We start from the raw sequence: 23,385 nt of genomic DNA, 5'->3' as shown, positions 1-23,385 counted from the left end.
TGGCTCTGAGAAATCACGGAACATCGCCCAAGGGGAAACATTTTTTTTAGAATAACCTTCTAACAAGACAGCCATTCAGATTTCTAAAGACTAAATACCCAGTTTCATTCCTCAGTAACATGAAGGTAAGTTGGTGAATTTCAAATCTCCAAACACACGCAACTGAAAATGGATTGAGTTTTTCACTCTGAAAAACTATGTAGACTGAAAATTAAACCACATACTTTTATAGAGTGCATATAACCTAAAAACAAAACAACAGTGCAATTTTAAAAGCCAAAAAATAAAGTCCAATTTCAATTCTGGCTAGTTTTATAAATATATATATATATATATATATATATTGCCCAGTTTGAAAAGGCTTCACTTTATATATCACACTATAATACTTACAAGCTGATGTTCTAATAGTTGGATTTTTTCATCTTTTTTCTTTAGTTCCTCTTTAAGTTGTTTTATCTCATTTAGTAAATCTTCATTCTGAAATATTTTAAAAGATTTAACGTGAAGTATTTTATTGTATTTTAAAACACTAATGAAAAATATTAAATTAAGGATGCAGGCTGAGCAATGAACTGTGTGTTTATTTAACATGAAGATTCTTCTTAAATATCCCAGCTATTTATCCATTTTAAAAAATCCAGTTTGGTCTTCTAGGAACTCATAGTTTAAAGGAGTCTGACACATAAACAATGAACAATAAGAGCAGCAACAGCTAACATTCACTTAGTACTAATTGGGTGCCAAGACCTAAGTACTTTTGGGTGTCTAAGTAACTGATTCCAACTGCAACTCTGAGGTAGTTACTATTATCCCCATTTCAGAGATAAGAGGAACTAAGCCACATAAGTAAAATAAATTAAACACAAAATAATAACTTCAGCTAGATTTCAAGAAATATATGAGATGCCTGTCAGAGGAAACGAGGGCCACAAGTAGAGGAAACTGCATCATTAAAGGCACAGAGTCATTTTCATGGCTGGTGCAGAAATCAGTAGCAAGGTAAATGTGCCTGAAAGGGAATCAAGGAAGACTCTTTTTCTTTGAGCTACTTTCATGAGAACTGCCTGAATCAAAGAATAAATTCCCTGTTGACTTAGTTTATAAGAAATTTCTATCAAGGCCAATCTCTTTCCCAAAGTCAAAAAAAAAAAAAAAGAAATTCCTGAAAGTATTCCTTGAATAACACAGGGGTTAGGGGTGCCCACCCTATTAACAAACCTCGTCTAGTCAAGGCTATGGTTTTTCCAGTAGTTATGTATGGATGTGAGAGTTGTCCTATAAAGAAAGCTAAATGCCAAAGAATTGATGCTTTTGAACTGTGGTGTTAGAGAAGACTCTTGAGAGTCCCTTGGACTGCAAGGAGATCCAACCAGTCCATCCTAAAAGAGATCAGTCCTGGGTGTTCGTTGGAAGGACTGATGTCGAAGCTAAAACTCCAATACTTTGGCCACCTGATGCAAAGAGCTGACTCATCTGAAAAGACCCTGATGCCCAGGAAAGATTGAGGGCAGGAGGAGAAGGGGGCGACAGAGGATGAGATGGTTGGATGGCATCACCGACTCGATGGACATGAGTTTGGGTGAACTCCAGGAGTTGGTGATGGACAGGGAAGCCTGGGGTGCTGCGATTCATGGGGTCGCAAAGAGTCGGACACGACTGAGCAACTGAACTGAACTGAACACAAACCTATTATCAACGTAAGCAGGAATTCAGTTATATTGTCACATGTAAGGTATCATTATCTTATAGTTAGACCATTTTGTTTACTGCTATTTAATTATCCACAAATATATACTGATGATATAGTGCTGCCAAGGGAAATTAAAGTTAACCCTTGAACAACACAGGGGCTAGGGGTGCCCACCTTATACAAAGTAAAAAGACCTGGGTATAACTTTTAGTGAGTGCTCCACATCCACAGTTCCACCATAACCAGAAGGTTCACATCCTTGTATTCAACCAACTGCAGATCGATGTAGTACTATAGTATTTTTTTTTTAATCCAAGTATAAGTGGACCCATGCAATTCAAAACTTGTTCAAGGCTCATCTGTAGAATATATACATAAATGATACATCTTTCCAGAGAGAATAATAAGTAAGCAAATATAATGTGTTGGTATTGAGCAAAGTATACTATCTTCTTCAGATAGGTTTGGAACAAAAAATACTGTAGTCTCATTAACAAGAGATCAAAAACAAACATTTTATAAAGGCTCTGATGTATCAAATAAGCATCAGAATGGGGAAGAAACAATAGAGAAGAAACTATTTAATTTTGCAGTTGTTATGCACACAGCAATGGCGAAGAACTATTTATTACGTATGAAAAAAAATGACTTTCATTTGAATTTTTAAAATGTTCAGGGACTTAAAAAATTCATACATCAAGACCAAAAACAGATGGATTACAAATCATGAGTTAAATTAGTAGGAGAAGTACTCAATGTGATCAATAAGACTGCAGAAAAAATGGTACGTTATCAGACATAAAAACTGATCTTTTTGTACAAACATATGACTGTATATACAAGAGTCATAAAAATTACTTGCACTCCGGTTTCAGTTATGCAACTCACATGCCAAAGAAATGATCCTAAGTACAAGAAAAGCTATAATAAGATATCTTCAAGTTCATAAACTGAGAACTGCCTTATAAGAGGACAACTGAAATACAATGTAGCAACGGGATGGAATACTATACAGCCATCATTCAGGCATTGCTAGGTTCTGCTGATGTTAGAGAAAATGAACCCAAAAGTGAAATCAAAATATGAGTATGTAAAACATTTAGCGCCAACATGCTTATAGCATTATTTATATGACAGGCACTGCTCTAAGGATTTTACACATAAAGACAGGAAAAGGAAAACATATCAGGAAACGGTTAACCCCAATGGAGTTTTAAAGGTAAGTAAGAAGCTCTAACGACACAAAGTGTGGCAGACTTCTGACTTTAGGTTTAGGGATTCTGGAAGACAATACAGAGATGGGGACAAGGAGAGCATATTTGGAGAATTATAACCACTAATGCTGCACACGAAGGCTATGGTGAACAGTGGGGAGCAATGTGGCTAGTACACTAGGCAAGGGAAAGATCACAGAGGGCCTGAACATCAGGCATGCTACAGCCATGGAGTAACAGATAGATCTGCACTGGAGATGGCTTTGACAGCTGTTTGGAGTATATGTTTGACAAGGATAACAACAAAACTGGCTAGGAAAGTGGTTATCAAGATGTTGCAGTACTCCAGGTAAGAGCAGGAGCCTGACTCAAGAGAGTGATACTAGGGAGGAGAAGAAAGAGGAAAAGAGATTTTGGCAGTTCACTGCATGTGAGAGAAGAGCACAGAAGAGCAGTCAAGAGTGACATCTCCATTTCTAGCTTGGATGACACAGTGAACAGAAAGAACAGAATGAAGCAGGAGAAGTGTGTCCAAAGAAGAGTATTTTTCAGTTTTAAAAATATTGTTAGAAGTACACACATCTGTGAGAGATGTGTTTGAACAGTGGGACACTGGAAATGTCCAGTGGATAAGCAGATTACCAAGTATGAGAGACAGCGATTATACTAATACATATAAAAATCACTGTCTCTCATACTCGGTAATCTCGTCCACAGGACATTTCCAATGTGTCCCACACACAATGGGAAACCCGTGTTGGGGCTTCCCTGGTGGATCAGATGGAAAAGACTGCCTGCAATGAAGACCTGGGTTCAGTTCCCTGGGTTGGGAAGATCCCCTGGAGAAGGGAATGGCTACCCACTGCAATATTCTTGCCTGGGAAATCCCATGGACAGAGGAGCCTGGCAGGCTACAGTCCGTGGGGTTGTAAAGAGTTGGACACGACTGAGCGACTAACAACACAACATGTTACATGTGAAATCATGAGAGTAGAAAGTTCAATGAACACTGGACTAAAGATACAAACCTACATTCTAAAAAGGAAAAGAATCCAAGAAAGGCGGGCAGGCAGGTGGTGCGGAGGAGGAGAGGGGATGTTAAGGGGTAAGGGAATTCAGAAAGAATGACACAAAAACCAAGGGATAAAGCTTTTAAGACAAAGGCCGTGCCAAATGTGTATTTTTCCAGGTTTCCACAACAACTAGAAAGAGAGTCAAGGAAAGGTTTATCTGATTTACTGAATTTAGGATAGGTAAGATACAGAAATTTATAAAGTGAGGATGAAGAGGAAGTAAAGGAAGCACACTAATGAGACATGAGAGAGGAGGCAGACAGAGTTTGGTCTTTAACTGCAGCAGAAGACAGAGTCGAGAACAAGAAAGGGCAGTCTTCCACAGCACAGTGGTCACTATTCCCTGTAACTGGAATAAAGTAAATCAGAGTGACACAGACACAGATAAGCTGGGAGGCAGAAAGGCAAAGATGATCTTCCTTGATGAACACAAGGCAAATGCGGCAGCTGAGAAAGGGGATGAGACAAGTGGCCAACATCTGAAACAGCTCATCAGGGACATGGCAGAGGGAGCTGTGCTCGGATAAGGAGAGACTGGTGACAGGGCAGGTCCAGTGGAGAGTTTAGGCCCTAAAGTTGTAATGGTATAAGTCACAATACTCGTATCATTTGAAATTGAACTGCAAAACCATCCTCAATGAGCAGATTTGGGGATGTGCTGATGACCGTGAAGGGCTGTCTAGTATACTAGAAAAAGCAAGTGTGAGCTACTGCAGGCATGCGTGCTCAGTTGTGTCTGACTGTTTGTGCCCCGGGGGCCAGGCTCCTCTGTCTTTGGAACTTTCCAAGCAAGGATACTGTAATGGATTGCCATCTCCTACTCACAGATCTTCCTGATCCAGGGATCGAACCCCCGTCTCTTGGATCTCCTACATTGGAAGGCAGATTCTGGACTATTGGCACCACCCGGGAAGCCCAATGAGAAACTGCATCTAACCTCAAAAAGAAGGAAGAAAGACTAGGGATGATCTGCCTGAAAGGAAAGGCACTGAGGAGAAGAGAGAAACGCACGCTGCGTCTATCTTACAAAACTAAACATACAACGAACTTTAAAGGAGGATGGAAAAAACGCAAAGACACGAGTTCTGCAACAAAGGCTGGAATTAAATTTTTTCTTTAAAAAGAATTTATTTATATGTAAAAAACTTCTTACAAAAAAATTTAGAAAAAAGTCAATTTTTACTTTTAAAGTAGCAATCACAAAACAAACAAACAAACAAACAAAAAACAACAACTGAGACAACCAGAAATCATCTAAATCAATGGCTCTCAAGGGAGTATGTATGTAAGTTTTTCAAAAAGAGATGTCCTCCTGCAAACCTATTATTATACTCACAACAGGATGGAAACCTGAAGATGGGAAGAAATTCATATTAAAGAACAGGTAGGTAACACACTGAAAAGCCAAGACCAGACAACCAGATGTGACTATTATCCAATATTTCTTGATTTTGTGTTTTATACATAAATTTGTTCCCCAAAAGTCACTCCATATCCTATGAGAAAACTGTGCTTCCCTGATGCTTAATATCAAGACTGGTCAGTTGACCTGTTTTGGAAGCAACATATGTTACATTCAACCAATGTATTCTGCCAATGCTACTTTCCCTCAGGTACAAAAAGCATGATCTTCATCCAGAATCCCAGAAAGAAGAAAAAACATGAAGTCTCACTAATCTACAACCAAAATACAACATAATGAGAAATACTAAGTAAGAAATAAACTTTTGTTAAAAACAAAGGAAAAAGAGAAATAAACTTTTGTTATTGTAAGCCACCAATATTTTGAGGCTGTTACTACAGACAAGTAGAATACACTGACTAGAATACTTTGAAAACAGAATGTGAAAGGAAACAATAATTTTACCTGGAACTAGGAAAGACAAGAATACTTGTATGTCCTTAAGAAATAAGTATGTGATTCATGAAGATACAAAAAGAATTTTCTTCAACTAAAACTAGACCTAAAGATGAGAACTATAAAAAAATATACAAGTACAAAATGCATCTGCATTCTATATATCTTTGAACATTAAAAAATGTCATTTTCAGCTACTGAATATTTTCAGCTATTGAAGAATATTGTTCTTCAATATTGTGATTATATATATATATACACATATATATGAGAAGTACCTATTTACAGTTTTAATTTTTACTGGTAGTCATATTTTAAATTGCTATTCATAATTCTGAAAAAAAAAGACTTAATTTTTTAAAAAGAATCCTGTACCAATATTAATACTGGGACAGATGACTATCCAACTGATAAAACAACTCAAATTAAAGTACCACAGGGATATCAACTTAACTTAAAAAGTTAGTAAAAGTGAAAGGCAAATCTGACCAAAACCCAAGACAACAAAGTTGCAGGTTTAAATATATTTATTATTAAAAGTGTTATTATTGCTTTATAATTTTAGTAATAAAAAAACTTTTTTTTTAATTCAGCATGACTACCTAGTCACCATACCTTGCATATTTGATCACCATCTTCTGGTTCCGGACTAGATGGCAATGAGAGCTGAACATCATGCAATGAACCACTTCCATCATGCTGTCAGAAAGAAGAAAAGGAAAACGCAAGAGTAATACAATTAACTGCAAGCATTCTGCTCAACCTGAACTCACCCCAGACCAAATGCTAGAGTGGTAATCAATTAAGATTTCAGAAATCTCCTTTTTACCTCCATGCACTGGCAGAAACAAACACAGAAGAGGAAACAACAGGGTTCAAGAAAGAGTATTTTGTGGAACATTCACTATGTAAGTTGACAGTGAGAAAGCCAGTGAAAGTTTTAGAATGGGAAAAGAAACACAGGACAATTCCTTAAAAATCTTAAGATTACTCCACCTATGAAAAATGTAAAATAAAAGTCAAATTAAATCTGATTTGAATCAGATCTGGTGCTTTGAGTACAAAGGAGTCAGAAACAATAATATTAAATGACTCAAAAAGATTTGACCACAGAAAACATTTGAATAGAAACAGACACAGGAGTATACATACTACATGACTCTATCAAGTTTGAGAAGAGGTAAAATTAATTTATGGTGCTAAAAATCAGAGTAGTGGCTGGCTTAGAAGAAAGGAGTTATTGACAGTAAAGTGCATTATAACCCATAAAGATGCTGGAAATGTTTTGTGTCCTCTCTGTATGGCAGTTACATGGGTACATAACAAGTGAAAAGTACAAGCTTTACACTTAAGACTGGTACACCTTTAAGCACTTTACTGGCTATACACTATACCTCAATTTTAAAAATTGAAAAAATTAAAGTTTTTGTCCTTAAACCCAATTTTAAAAAAAATAACAGGGTATCATTAAGTCCTACGTCTTGCTGAAATAGTTTAGGAATAATCAGATAAAACATGGCATGTCCAATGATTCACAGACAACCTTAAAAAAGATGAACTAAGAATATGCCTGGGATGATGGTGAGGGACCTAGATCCTGACCAGTGCAGTACAACTGCAGCTCAATACCTTATTTGTTCAGATGGTACCTGGCTGCCTTTACACACTGAATCAACAGCCTTCAACTCCTGGGCATATATCTGAGAAAAACATGATCTGAAAAGATACATGCACCTCAATGTTCACTGCAGCACTGTTTACAATAGTGAAGACATGTAATCAACCTAAATGTCCACTGACAGAGAAATGGATAAAAAAGATGTGGTACGCATATACAGTGGAATATTAGCCATTAAAAAGAATGAAATGACGCTATCTGCAGCAATATGGATGGACCTAAAGACTGTCATAATGAGTGATGTAAGTCAGACAGAGAAGGAAAAATGTCATACAACAATCACTTGAATGTGGGATCTAAAGAAAAAGAAAAAAAAAACTATACAAATGAACTTATCTACAAAACAGAAAGAGATTCACAGACTTAAGAGAATGAACTTATGGTTGCCTGTACACACTGCTACATATAAAATGGATAACCAACTATATACAATGGATAACCTACTGCATAGCACATGGAACTCTGGTTATGTGGCAGCCTGGATGGGAGAGGAGTCTGGGGGAGAATGGATACATGTATATGGACTGCTGAGTCCCTCCACTGTTCATCTGAAACTACCACAACAATATTAATCAGCTATACCCCAATACAAAATTTTTTTAAAGTTAAAAAAAAAAGCCCAGTCCTATATATAAGTATATATTTGAGAAAAGAGGAACTATAAAACGACTTCTTTTCCAACATCTACAATACCTTCCTGGCCACTGCAAAGTAGGAACCCCAAAGAACAGGAGACAACACAAGCTCATACTGCTTTGCCTTGGACATGGATTTAGTTGTGGGAAGTGTGCAGTAAAACAGAACTTTCACTGTAGAGGAATAAAAAGGCAAGCTCATAGAAATAGAAAATACCAGGATGTCATGAAGAAAGTAACTCTAGAAAATTGTATATAAATTTCTAGGTTCACCACTCCTGAGCATCACACTTGCTTGGATCTGATCCTAAGCAGCATTTCAAAAACTTTGAGAAATAAACCAAGACCTGGGTTTACTGCCCAGGTCCCAAGCTGGCCACTGGAAGGTGTACACTCGAAACGGACCTGGCAGGCACGGCAAAGGCTTTGGGAACAACTGACAGCACAACCACAACCCAAAGGTGGCTAATCAGAACTTGCCGTGTGGTCCCAACCAGATACTCTATCTGCTGAAAAGGAAAAATCAACATTCTCCATAAAGTTTAAACAATATTAAGAGTCTCATACTACAGGACTGATGCTAAAGCTGAAACTCCAGTACTTTGGCCACCTCATGCAAAGAGTTGACTCACTGGAAAAGACTCTGATGCTGGGAGGGATTGGGGGCAGGAGGAGAAGGGGACGACAGAGAATGAGATGGCTGGATGGCATCACGGACTCGATGGACGTGAGTCTGAGTGAACTCCGGGAGTTGGTGATGGACAGGGAGGCCTGGCGTGCTGCGATCCATGGGGTCGCAAAGTCGGACACGACTGAGTGACTGAACTGAACTGAACACAACAGTCAAGCATCTAAGATATGATCCAAAACTACTCAGTGTACAAAGAAAGAAAGCCTCGAAACACACAGGAAAAGACAACTAACATCACTGACAAAATTAAAAAGTTAAAATTAAGTAACAAAAAAATTAACTGTAAGAGATTTTAATAGAGTTATTATAAAAATTCTACAAAAGTAAGGGTGAACTCTTAAAGGGAACAGAAAGAGAAAGTCTCAGCAAAGACTTAACACACAAAGTGGAAAATGACAATGTCAGAACTGCAAAGGTTCAATAACCAAAAATTTTTAGTGGACTAGATGCATTAAATACTAGATGCACTAAATACTATGGTACTTAGATGGACTAAATACAGTATCAGCATTTGAGTTACAGATTGAACATAAAGACAGATTAACAGAAATCCAATCTGAACAATAAAGACAAAAAAAGATGGGGGAGGGGCAGAAAACAGAATGGTACAGGAGTTATAGGACAATAACAAGAGATCTAATATTTATATCACTGAGGTCATAGAAGGTAGAGCTCACGGCAAAGATTTTTGAAGAGATAATGGATAAATACACTTCATATCTGGTGAAAGACATGAACCTACATATTTGAATAATTCAACTTAAAAGAACAGAAAATAGAATGTGCTCTGTGAACAAAATGGAATATTAACTAGAAAATCAAAACCAGAAAAATAATCTTCAAACACTTAGAAAGTAACAACAAACTTCTTTGATCCATGGGTCAAAAGAAGTACCAAGGTAAATAAGAAAATATTTTCAGTTGAAAGGAAAACGAAACCACATATCAAAATCTGTGGAATGCAATTAAAGCAGTGCTTAGAGGGAAAAATTATTGTACCCGATACTTATATTAAAGCAAAGTTGTCAAATCCATAACTGGAACAAAATAAAGCCAACACAAACAAAAAGATGAAAATAACAGAGTATGGAAATTAATGAAACTGAAAATCAAGAAACAGAAATCAGTGAAGCCAATTTAAAACATGCCGGGGGAAAAAAAGAAATCAATGGTGCCAAAGCAGGTTTTTTGATAACTGCAAACCATCACCAAAACATGCAAAAGGCATTTATAAAGTGACTGCTTTTAACAACAGCAACAAAAATAATGATAATGTGAAAATCTAGGGTTTTTAACTGACTTCATTAACTCAAATTTTAAATGCTTGCCCAAAAAGTACAATTTTTTCAATATCCATTTATCTCACCATTTACATAACTGATAAAAAACATATATAAAGAACTACTAATAATCAAAAATAAAAAATCTGTTAGCAAAAAAAAGACACTTCACAAAAGAAGATATACAATTGAAAAATAAGCATAAGAAAAGATGCTAAATGTCATTAGTCATTCAGTTCAGTTGCTCAGTCGTGTCCAACTCTTTGCAACCCCATGAATTGCAGCACACCAGGCCTCCCTGTCCATCACTGACTCCTGGAGCTTTCTCAAACTCAGGTCCATTGAGTCAGTGATGCCATCCCGCCATCTCATCCTCTGTCGTCCCTGTTTCTTCCTGCCCCCAATCCCTCCCAGCATCAGAGTCTTTCCTAATGAGTCAACTCTTCGCATGAGGTGGCCAAAATACTGGAGTTTCAGCTTTAGCATCAGTCCTTCCAAAGAACAACCAGGACTGATCTCCTTTAGAATAGACTGGTTGGATCTCCTTGCAGTCCAAGGGACTCTCAAGAGTCTTCTCCAACACCACAGTTCAAAAGCATCAATTCTTCAGTGCTCAGCTTTCTTCACAGTCCAACTTTCACATCCATACACGACCACTGGAAAAACCATAGCCTTGACTAGATGGACCTTTGTTGGCAAAGTAATGTCTCTGCTTTTGAATATGCTATCTAGGTTGGTCATAACTTTCCTTCCAAGGAGTAAGCATCTTAATTGCATGGCTGCAGTCAACCATCTGCAGTGATTTTGGAGCCCCAAAAAATAAAGTCTGATACTGTTTCCGCTGTTTCCCCATCTATTCCCCATGAAGTGATGGGATCAGATGCCATGATCTTCATTTTCTGAATGTTGAGCTTTAAGCCAACTTTTTCACTCTCCTCTTTCACTCTCATCAAGAGACTTTTTAGTTCCTCTTCACTTTCTGCCGTAAGGGTGGTGTCATCTGCATATCTGAGGTGACTGATATTTCTCCCAGCAATTCCAGCTTGTGCTTCATCCAGCCCAGTGTTTCTCATGAATTCTGCATATAAGTTAAATAAGCAGGGTGGCAATATACAGCCTTGACGTGCTCCTTTCCCGATTTGGAACCAGTCTGTTGTTCCATGTCCAGTTCTAACTGTTGCGTCCTGACCTGCATACAGGTTTCTCAAGAGGCAGGTCAGGTGGTCTGGTATTCTCTTTCAGAATTTTCCACAGTTTTTTGTGATCCACACAGTCAAAGCCTTTGGCATAGTTAATAAAGCAGAAATCAATGTTTTTCTGGAACTCTCTTGCTTTTTCCATCATCCAGCAGATGTGGCAAATGCAAATTAAAACCAGAATGTGATACCAACGCATGACTTGGGAAGGGCTTTTGAAAAATATTGACAATATCAAGTATGGACCAGGATGCAGAACACTTGGAACTCTCATTAATTGTGGTAGGAATACAAAATCAAATAACCACTTTGGAAAACAGCTTGCTGATTTCTCAAGAAGTTCAGTTCATTTCAGTTCAGTTCAGTTCAGTCGCTCAGTCATGTCCAACTCTTTGCGACCCCATGAATCGCAGCATGCCAGGCCTCCCTGTTCATCACCAACTCCCAGAGTTCACCCAGACTAGCGGCCGTTGAGTCTGTGATGCCATCCAGCCATCTCATCCTCTGTCGTTCCCTTCTCCTGCCCCCAATCCCTCCCAGCATCAGTCTTTTCCAGTGAGTCAACTCTTCGCATGAGGTGGCCAAAGTACTGGAGTTTCAGCTTTAGCATCATTCCCTCCAAAGAAATCCCAGGGTTGATCTCCTTCAGAATGGACTGGTTGGAACTCCTTGCAGCCCAAGGGACTCTCAAGAGTCTTCTCCAACACCACAGTTCAAAAGCATCAATTCTTTGGCACTGAGCCGTCTTCACACTCCAACTCTCACATCTATACATGACCACAGGAAAAACCATAGCCTTGACTAGACGGACCTTAGTCAGCAAAGTAATGCCTCTGCTTTTGAATATACTATCTACGTTGGTCATAACTTTTCTTCCAAGGAGTAAGCGTCTTTTAATTTCATGGCTGCAATCACCATCTGCAGTGATTTTGGAGCCCCCCAAAATAAAGTCTGACACTGTTTTCTGCTGTTTCCCCGTCTATTTCCCATGGAGTGATGGGACCGGATGCCATGATCTTTGTTTTCTGAATGTTGAGCTTTAAGCAACTTTTTCGCTCTCCTCTTTCACTTTCATCAAGAGGCTTTTTAGAAGTTAGATATATACTTATCAACCAGCATTCCCGTTCCCAGGTGAGAAATTAAAACATCCTCACATGAAAATCTGTGCACGAATATTTATAGTGGGTTTATTCATAATTGCCAAAAACTGGAAAAAGACACAAATATCCTTCAACTGCTAAACAGATAAACAGACTATGACATATGTATACAGTATAATACTACTAAGAAGGGCAATGCCAAAGATTCTTCAAACTATCATATAACTCACAGGCTCACTTCACACACACACACTGCTAGGCTTCAACAGTACATAAACCTAGAACTTCCAGATGTACAAGCTGGATTTAGAAAAGGCAGCGGAACCAGAGATCAAATTGCCAACATCTGCTAGATAGTAGAAAAAGCAAGAGAATTCCAGGAAAATAATCTACTTCTGCTTCATTGACTACACTCAAGCCTTTGACTGTGTGGATCACAATAAACCGTGGAAAGTTCTTAAAGAGATGGGACTAGCAGACCACCTTACTTGATTGCTAAGAAATCTGTATGCAGGTCAAGAAGCCACAGTTAGAACCAGACATGGAACAACAGACTGGTTCAAAATGGGAAAGGAGTACATCAGGCTATATATTGATGCCTTGCTTATTTAACTTATATATAGAGTATATCATGCGAAACATTGGGCTGGATGAATCACAAGCTGGACTCAAAACTGCCGGGAGAAATATCAATCACCTCAGATATGCAGATGATACCACCCTTATGGCATAAAGTGTAGAGGAACTGAAGAGCCTCTTGATGAAGGTTGAAAGAGGAGTGAAAAAGCTGGCTTAAAACTCAACATTCTAAAAGCTAAGATCATAGCATCCAGTCCCATCACTTCATGGCAAATAGATGGGGAAGAAAATGGAAACAGTGGCAGACTTTATTTTCTCGAGCTCTAACATCACTGCAGACAGTGACTGCAGCCATGAAATTAGAAGTTGCTTGCTCCTTGGAAGAAAAGCTATGACAAGTCGAGACAGTGTATTAAGAAGCAGAGGCATCACTTTATCAACAAAGGCCCATATAGTCAAAGCTATGATTTCTCCAGTAGTCATGTAAGGATGTGAGAGTTGGACCATAAAGAAGGCTGACTGCCAAAGAATTAATGCTTTCCAACTGCGGTGTTTGGAAGAGAAGACTCTTGAGGGTACCTTGGACTGCAGGAGATCAAACCAGTCAATCTTAAAGAAAATCAACCCTGAATATTCACTGAATGGTGTTGAAGCTGAAGCTCCAATTCTTTGGCCACTTGATACAAACAAACAGCTGAGTCAGTGAACAAGACTCTGATGCTGGGAAAGATTAAGGGCATGAAGAGTAGGGGGCGACAGACACTGGAGATAATGGAGGATAGGGAAGCTTGGTGAGCTGCAATCCACAGGGTCGGAGAGTCGGACACGACCGAGTGACTGAACAACAAATGTAACATCAATCTTGCCTCTTATCTAAAAGGGCTAAAATATATTTACTATATGGCCAAGGGAAAAGTTTTCAAAAGTTTCCAAAGTTTTGCTTTAGGACACAAAGGAAATATCAATATATTCCAAAGAATTTATATCCTATAGACATTATTCTTTACTATTAATGTTTTAAGATTTGTTGTTGTTTAATTGCTAAGTCATGTCTGACTCTTTGCAACCCCATAGACTGTAGCCTGCCAAGCTCCTCTGTCCATGTGATTTCCCAGGCAAGAATACTAGAGTGGGTTGCCATTTCCTTCTCCAAGGGATATTCCCAGCCCAGGGATTGATCCCATTAGCTCTTGCATTGCAGGCGTTTTTTTTTTTTTTTTTTTTTTTTTTACTGCTGAGCCACCAAATTAGAAATTAATTAGAAAAGAAGTATTGTATACCAAACCTGCATTTTTGAAAATTAAAAAAATTCTCCTAAATAAAATAAATTTATAGCATGGCCCAAGACAAGTGGGATTCATTAATGTTTAAGTTATCGGTATATCGCTAAGAGTTGGACACAACTGAGCGACTGAACAACCACATGTCTCAAAGGTATGTCTCAGAGCCTTCCAATTTTTAACAGGCTAATAATATAGATTCAAGAGATCAAAGAAGGAAAAGGCTATTATTTCCATCAAAGCACAAGAGTTTAAAGATCATGAATATAATCTCCAATTCTATCTATAATAAAACCACATACCCTCCAAATAACTCTGACACTACTTGACTTAGATGAAAAGTACTCAGGCCAAAATTCGGAAACATTTTGAGACAAGTCTTTTTAAGCTTTGGGGGTGGTGGGGGGGAATCATAAAATGTACAGAAAACATTCTCTTTTTAAAAATCACTGAATAACAACCATGCATGCAATGTCCATGCTTCATCCTACACATACGAGTGCCGTGCTCAGTCATTTCAGTCATGTCTGACTCTTTGTGACCCCATGGACTATAACCCACCAGGCTCCCCTGTCAACAGGATTTCAGGCAAGAATACTGGCATGGGTTGCCATTTTCTCCTCCAGGGGATCTTCCTGACCCAGGGATCAAATCTGTGTCTCTTATGTCTCCTGAATCGGCAGGCAGGTTCTTTACCAGTAGCACCACCTAAGGAGGTAAGTTTATTGACCAGTGTTGGGCACTGTTCTAAGCATTTTGAATACACATATTTAATAAATGCATAGATGCAAAAACATAAAAACTGTAACACACCACTGCACAAAAGTAAACAATTCATAGTTAACTGATTATCCAAGTATTCTGGCTGCTTTACTAAGTGAAGTGTTTCAGCAGTTTCTGTGGGTTCTAGTTAGGATTTTTTTTTTTAAGTCTTTATTGACTTTGTTACAATATTGCTTGCACTTTATATTTTGGGTTTTTGGCCATGAGGCATGTGAGATCTTAGTTCCCTAACCAAGAATGGAACCCACGACCCCTGCATTGGAAGGCAAAGTCTTAACCACTAGACCACCAAGGAAGCCCTAGTCAGGATTTTTGAGCTCTGAATGCAATTAACCTTAAGTCGACTAACTCTTAAGTCATTAGTATTTTACTAAAGATTCAAAAAGACCAGTAAACCTTCCCCTGTTCTAAGAGGAACACTTGGCTACCATCTTCCATTTTTCTTTTTCAACAAAGCATAAAGGTAAACTTTTGTTCTAATATTTAAACTCTTCACATATTAACATGTAGGAAACCCTATAACAAATTCCATCTTACCCAGGTGGGTCTTCCATTAGTTTCCAAAAATTGGGATCTTCCTATCAGTTCCAAAGCAGCTGCAACGGACATGGACACTTGAAATGAACTAACCAAAAGCCTGGCAACACTGACCAGTCTCTGCTGACAAGCAGCATCAGTGACGTCAACAAAGCGCCCTTATGTTTCTGATATGCTACAACACAATCACAAGAGGCACCCTAGGAAAGGGAGTGGAGGAACAGGAGAGATTTTTTCATCTTCTTTTCATAAGTCACTTTTTTAAATAGCAGAGTAAATGGACGAACATTGTATCACATCACACAACCTAGAATGTGCGCTAAGATAAATTTTTGAGTAATACTGTAATTCACCTATGGGATTTAAAATCTAATGAGTCAAACTATATTTGGAAAGATTATAAAAATATAATCATAAAGCCTGATTTTCAATTAAGAGTTTAAGAAATGAGTTGATCCTCACAGACGCTTGGGGCAAAGACATTTTCAAAAAAAAAATTTTACTGACATTCAAATTGACTAGAACATTGTTATACATGGCTAAAATCTATAATATTCTAAGCAAACCTTATTTATAAATTTCATCAGTTTAAACTTTTTTTATTAAACCTAAGTGTTTAACTTGTACATATAGATATCTTTTTCTATAGATTTATTTTGCCATTTAAAAACAGTAGTTGTAGATTTCTTCTAAATTTTCTACATTAAAGAAAATATTTAACTCTTCAAACCATCTGAGTTTGCTGGCTTCCCTGGTAGCTCACCTGGTAAAGAATCTGCCTGTAAAGCAAGAGACCCCGGCTCAATTCATAGGTCAGGATGATCCCCTGGAGAAGGGATAGGTTACCCACTCCAGCATTCTTGGGCTTCCCTGGTAGCTCAGACTATAAAGAATATGCCTACAGTGTGGGAGACCTGGGTTCAATCCCTGGGTTAGGAAGATCCCCTGGAGGTGGGCATGGCAACCCACTCCAGTATTCTTGCCTGGAGAATCCCCATAGACAGAGTAGCCTGGTGGGCTTCAGTTCATGGGGTTGCAAAGATTTGGACACAACGGAGCGACTAAGCACAGCACAGTTTCTATACTATTCTACTTTATTAGGGAAAATAGTTACGATGGACGAAGTTTACTTCAGAATCTCCTAACCAGCTATAACACACAGTTTTAAGAACGATGCACTAGACACAGGACAAGAATTACATCTTCCTTCTTTTTATCTTCATTACCAGCACAATCCTTGAAACTCAACAAGTACTCAATAAAGTATACTGAACGATGAAATAACAATCAATGGATTCTAAAGAAAACAGAATTAGCTTTTAGGCAGCTACATAAAATTATAAGCAATGCAAGGAATTAAAAATCCTTGACCTTCACATTTTTATCATTATTGATGTTGCTACTGTCAGTATAACAGCTAACATTAACTGCTTCCTATGCATCAGACACTATGCTTAGCACTTGCCTAAAATTTCCTCATGTTTTCTTTACAACAGTCCTGAAACAGGAGCTATTATAATTTCTACTTCTGTTATAAGGAAATCTAGGCATAGAAAGTTTAAGTAATTTAACTTATCCAAGATCACACAACAGACAAGTGGAAAAAATGCCCTGAATTCAAATTCTAATTTTTTAATACATCTATTATTATTAACTTTCATTATTATTCTAGAAATTTAACATTATCTCAATTAACCCACAACTAAAAACAACTCAAATGTCTATCAACAAGTAAATGGATGAAAATAAAACTGTGGTATACACACACACACACACACACACACACACACAATGGAATGTTACCCAACAATAAAAACTAATATACTGAAACTCACAAAACACAGATAAGTATCAAAATCATTATGGTGAGTGAAAAAAATCCAGCAAGAAAAAAGCACACATGGTATAGTTTAGAGGAAGACAAAACTTTCAGATGAAATTCTAGAAAGGACAAAACCTTAGTAACAGAAAGCAGAGCAATAGCTGCCTGGGCCAGGTTTGAGAGAAGACTGACTACAAAGGGACATGAGAGAATTTTAGCAGCAACAGAAATGTCCTATATCTTGATTGTTGTGGTAGTGGTCACACAGCTGTATATATTCATCAAAACTCAAATTTTATACTTAAGATAGGCACAATTCATTTGAATGCAAATTCTACCTTGATAAAGTCAATCATTTTTTGAAAATTTGCTTCTTTTTCCTCCTCACTTTCCTTTATCTTCCTGAATGAGGCAAAAATAAATAAATAAGTCTCCAACCAAAAAGGACAGCCCAGCACAGGGTTTCAGAATCTAAGGAGGTTGAAAAACAGGTCCCTGCCAGTGGCCAGCTTACCAAGGCATGTCAGAGCTTAAAAGACTGAAAAGGGCATACACAGAGAGGATGGGAGAACAATTTGATACCAGAGTCAAATCTGAATAGAAAGAGGAGGATATATGTACAGCCTGGTATGGGCTGTAAGTCTAAGCAGGGTGGTGTAGAGTGGGCACACTCCCACAGGAGGGCCTTTAGAGAGCTACAAGAGCTCAAGCAGCATGAAGAGGGCATCTCTGCAGGAAAAGGCCCAGTGTCAGGTGTCAGACCCAAGTAGGGTTAAGAAGGCACCCATGTGCAGGCATCAACTGACATCTGTAGTGTCAAGCCCAAGCAGAGTAAAGTGGCATCCACAGGAAGAGAAGACTGGAGTGGTGTGTCAGAATCCATGAGGCTGACAAGGAGTCAGAGCCCAAGTTGGGTGAGGAAGGTGTACACGGGAGAGTAGCCAGGCATGGAGATTCAGAATCTTAGAGAGGTGAGGAGGTCAAGTGTACAAGAGAGGCAGTGAGAAGCTGATTATAGTCAGCTGCTGCTGCTGCTAAGTCACTTCAGTTGTGTCTGACTCTGTGCGACCTCAGAGACGGCAACCCACCAGGCTACTCGTCCCTGGGATTCTCCAGGCAAGAACACTGGAGTGGGTTGACATTTTCTTCTCCAATGCATGAAAGTAAAAAGTGAAAGTGAAGTCGCTCAGTCGTGTCCAACTCTTTGCGACCCCATGGACTGCAGCCCACCAGGCTCCTCCGTCCATGGGATTTTCCAGGCAAGAGTACTGGAATGAGGTGCCATTGTCAGCAGAATTGGTTAAAAGAGTAAATATATTATGGTCATCAAAGTGAAAAGAAAACTGAGGAAGTACCACAGTTTGAAGAAATCTACAAAAACATGACAACTTTTAAAAGCAACATGTGATGGTAAACCAGATCTTTCTGTTATAAAGAATACTACATCAAGACAAAGAGATGGGGAAACAGTGGCTGACTTTATTTTTCTGGGCTCCCAAATACTGCAGGTGGTGATTGCAACCATGAAATTAAAAGACGCTTACTCCTTGGAAGGAAAGTTATGACCAACCTAGACAACATATTAAAAAGCAGAGACATTACTTTGTCAACAAAGGCTATGGTTTTCCAGTGGTCATGTATGGATGTGAGAGCTGGACTATAAAGAAAGCTGAGCACCGAAGAATTGATGCTTTTGAACTGTGGTGGTGTTGGAGAAGACTCTTGAGAGTCCCTTGGACTGCAAGGAGATCCAACCAGTCCATCCTTAAGGAGATCAGTCCTGGGTGTTCACTGGTAGGACTAATGTTGAAGCTAAAACTCTTAATACTTTGGCCACCTGATGCAAAGAGCTGACTCATCTGAAAAGACCCTGATGCTGGGAAAGACTGAAGGTTGGAGAAGAAGGGGACAACAGAGGATGAGATGGTTGTATGGCATCATCGACCAATGGACAGGGGTTTGGGTGGACTCCAGGAGTTGGTGATGGACAGGGAGGCCTGGTGTGCTGCAGTTCATGGGGTCGCAAAGAATCGGACACGACTAAGCGACCGAACTGAATTGAACCCCAAGACAAAGGGCAAAATCTGAACAGGCTCTGAGGATTAAATGGTAGTAATGTGTCAATGTTTCAAATTTCCTGATTTTGAAATGCAGAATAAAGCCACAATTAAACACCACTAGAGTCCCATCACATGACAAAAATTACGAAGTCTGATAATACCAAGTGCTGCTCAGATGTAGAACAATGCAAAAAAGCATTTACTATTTGAAAAGAGTGAAACAGACTGAACAACTTGGGGAAATAGCTTCCTATTTCTGGAACATTTCCATGCTCCATGACACAGATATTTCACTCCTAGTTATTCCAGACGAATTTTCACACATGTATACCAGGAATACTTCATATCATTTGTCGTAGCAAAAAAAAAAAAAAAAAAAAAAACCCTGGAAAAAAACCAAAATGGACATCAATAGTAAAATGGAGAAAGAAACTGTTCAGAATTGGAGACTAAAAAAACGAAAATTAATGAAGCAGAACATAAATATCAAAGAAGCTTAAATAAAATGCTGAATGGAAGAAGCAATTCACAGAGAAATACTTAAGTATAATTTCACTTATATAAAGCTCTAAGAGACAAAACTAGTATATTTATAGGGACACAGACAGTGAGTTAGTCACTCAGTCATGTCAGACTCTGTGACCCCATGAACTGTAGCCCGCCAGGTTCCTCTGTCCATAATATTCTCCAGGCCAAGAATACTGGAGTGAGTTGCCATTCCCTTTTCTATGGGATCTTCCCGACCCAGAAAACAAACCTGGGTCTCCTGCATTGCAGGCAGATGCTTTACAATCTGAGCCAACAGAGACGGCCAAAAATTAACAGAAAAAGAAACGAGGGAAGTACTAGATTCTGGAAAGGGAAGATACTGCAGTGAAGAATGAACACTTCTTAATGTCTCATCCCTTAACCTGGGTGGTGAGTATAAAACTGTGTCCTGTTATCCATTAAAGGGTACCCTTACGCTGTATACGCTCTTTTTATGTATATTTCATGAACTTGGTTTTCCTGTCATGATGAAAAAGTCTGGGGATAGAGAAGCTTGAGTTCCCTGACTTTTCTGTGGTTCTCTGCCACCACGCGGCAATCATTCAGCAGCTCCTCAACTCGCAGTGCACTCCCGCAGGTGCTACTGCTGGGAACAGTCCATCCACCTGGCACTGCACCCATGTGTCCATTCCCCCCACACACAGAGACAGAGAGAGAGAGAGGAACAGAGAGAGCCAGAGACCGACAGACAAGAGAACTGTGTGAGAGACACACTACTGGCTTTATTCTCAACCCTGGAGCTGAGAGGAAACAACAAAACAAAACATTTGTACGGCATACCTGATAGTTCATAAAACACACAGGCTCATGCCAGGGAGACAGGGTATGAATCATCAGGATCAAATATTTTGTAATCCCAAAGAAAAATATCAAAGAGATACCATCATGTACTTTTCACTACTCCACGTTTTTCATTTCTCACTCCAAGGTCAAAACAGATGCTGAATGTGAAAATATGATAAAAAGCAAACAGGGAAAATAATGAACTAAGAGTGAAGAAAATGGATGGGCAAAACCACTCATGCTCATGTGGGTTAGAAATATGAGAATTAACTGGAAGTCTGCATAAGGCAAGAATAGATTCCCACTCTTGTCCCAGTCTTCTACCTCTATTCCAAGAATAAAAAAAAAGCAGAAGTTTCTTCTCTGGAGAAACAGTAACAACCTGAGAAGGAAAAACACTCTACTTAGTTAAGCACTGAGGGTCCACTAATAGTCATGTGTCACTGTAAAGTGAAGCCAGCCAGCTGACAAGACAACCCATGCACAAAGAGTCCTGAATCAACTTTCTAACCCTTCAATCTTAAATATTAATAAACAACAAAGACGCATTATATATCTGAAGAAATATTCTAAAAGAAAGAGAAACTAAAACACAAAAAACAAAATGACCATTTATGAAGAGATAACAATGTAGGGAACTTGAGAAATCTTAACAAAACACAACAGAAACAAGCTACTTAATATATTTACTAAGAAAATAAGACAAAATAAGAACTGAATGATTTGAAAAAGGAAAGGCATACAATAAAGAGCTCTTAGAAACTGAAAATACAACTGCCAAGATAAATAATTCAACAGAAACAGGGAGCTGGAATATGAAGGTGAGGAAATACACCAGAAAACATAATCAAACTCAAAGAAAAGGGAAATATGAAAGAAAAAAAGACTGAAAACTCATAAATTCTAGTTTGGATTACCAAGAATTCCAGAAAGACACACTCAGACACCCAGAGAAAACAGAATAAATAAAATAATCATAGAAATGACTTAAGGAAATTTCACACTACATGAATCTTCATAAAACTCAGTGATTACCCATACATTAAGTGAATACAAACAAGTACAACAAAATTTAAATCCCAGGATATCACTGAAACTGCAAATTGCCAGAAATAACAGACTAAAAATCTCCCAGAGAGATTAAAAACAGACAAAACACAAGGTAAGATGGATTAGAATGTAGCAGACTTTTCTCAGTGGCTAAACTGGATTCTAGAAAAGAAATGACTTCAAATTTCTAAGGAAACACTCACTTCTATACCAGCCAAAGTATTCCATCCCTGCCAAACTATTACTATAAACTAAATATGAGAGCAGATAAAGAGATTTCAATGACATATCAGCTAGAAAAAAAGTACCATCCATTTGCCCTCTCTTAGGAAGTAAATTAAGGATATATTCCTGCTAAATACAAGAGCAAACTAAGAAAAAAGAAGATAAATTATCCAAGAAATAACAGTCTCAATCCTAGAAGATGATGAAAGAAATCCGTGTATGATAATTCTAAAGACACTTAGTAACCTGTTCAGATTAGAAAAGGCTGGCTCATGTGGCGAGAAGGACAGAAATATGGCTTTTTTCATTAAGCTTCTGGATACTATGTGATTTTTTTAAAACCATATACATGTATCACACTGAAGTTTTTATAATTACTAAAAGGGACAAATTAAGAGGCTGTTATACAAAATACTGGACTAATTCAGCTTTTAACTTCTATCAGCATTCGGGGAAATGTTAAAGATATCCTAAACAGACTCTGCAATTTTCTTCTCATAATTTTGTTTTCACTACATAAACAAAGGATAAAGTCAATTTGAAATCTTTAGAAGATTTCTTTATCAGGAGCTTCAGAGACATTGGAAAGAAAAGGCAGAAGAGGTGAGAAGTAGCTGAAATGTGTTAAATATGTATTTGGAGTTAGTACTAGCTTTACCCTGTTTTGTGTCTGGGTGTATCTCTTCGTTACAGTTCGGAGAAGGCGATGGCACCCCACTCCAGTACTCCTGCCTGGCAAATCCCACGGAGAGAGGAGCCTGGTAGGAGTCAGACATGACTGAGCGTCTTAACTTTCACTTTTCACTTTCATACATTGGAAAAGGAAATGGCAACCCACTCCAGTGTTCTTGCCTGGAGAATCCCAGGGACGAGGGAGCCTGGTGGGCTGCCGTCTATCTATGGGGTCTCACAGAGTCAGACACGACTGAAGCAACTTAGCAGCAGTTACAGTTAAACTAAGGTGTAAACTCTGTGTCTGTGTTAACTGTTAACTGTCTGTGTTAACTGTTCAAACCAAGAGAATACTACTGAATCAGAAGCCAGCTTCTATTATCAGCTCACCACGTGGACGAAGCGCATCACTGCTCCGAGTCCCTGTTTTCTCCAAAAAAAATGAGAAGACTGGGGAAGTTTAAACTCGAAGGTTTCAAACCAAAGTGGGATTATGTGACTATGATTATATAAAATGCTGTTTCTTATTTCTCACTGAGCTGAAATTATAGTAGCAGTATAGTGCTGTAGTACAGTGGCACTGATGACTGAACACCTATGTTTCAGGTATTAAATCACTCAATTTGT

General features: G+C 38.4%; 1 protein-coding gene across 10 annotated transcripts in view; it reads right to left on the bottom strand.

Moving 5' to 3' along the window:
- Positions 1 to 23,385, bottom strand: part of CCSER2 (coiled-coil serine rich protein 2) — a 162,716-nt gene that overhangs the window by 50,069 nt on the left and 89,262 nt on the right. For 8 of the 10 annotated variants that reach the window (XR_011253067.1, XR_011253068.1, XM_069572260.1 and 5 more), the window contains 2 exons: positions 6,454 to 6,537; positions 394 to 480 (listed from right to left, as the gene is read on the bottom strand). Coding sequence is in view for 8 of the 10 variants with exons in the window: in XM_069572260.1 (XP_069428361.1) it covers positions 394 to 480; positions 6,454 to 6,537 (171 nt within the window). In the remaining 2 variants the exon portion in view is untranslated. The remainder of the gene's footprint in view (positions 1 to 393; positions 481 to 6,453; positions 6,538 to 23,385) is intronic. The other 2 variants (XM_069572262.1, XM_069572265.1) reach the window with 1 other exon arrangement.

The sequence above is a fragment of the Ovis canadensis genome, chromosome 25 (assembly GCF_042477335.2).
Source record: "Ovis canadensis isolate MfBH-ARS-UI-01 breed Bighorn chromosome 25, ARS-UI_OviCan_v2, whole genome shotgun sequence".
NCBI classification, from domain to species: Eukaryota; Metazoa; Chordata; class Mammalia; order Artiodactyla; family Bovidae; genus Ovis; species Ovis canadensis.
Note: the sequence above shows the minus strand (reverse complement) of the source record. Positions and strands in the feature narration are given on the sequence as shown.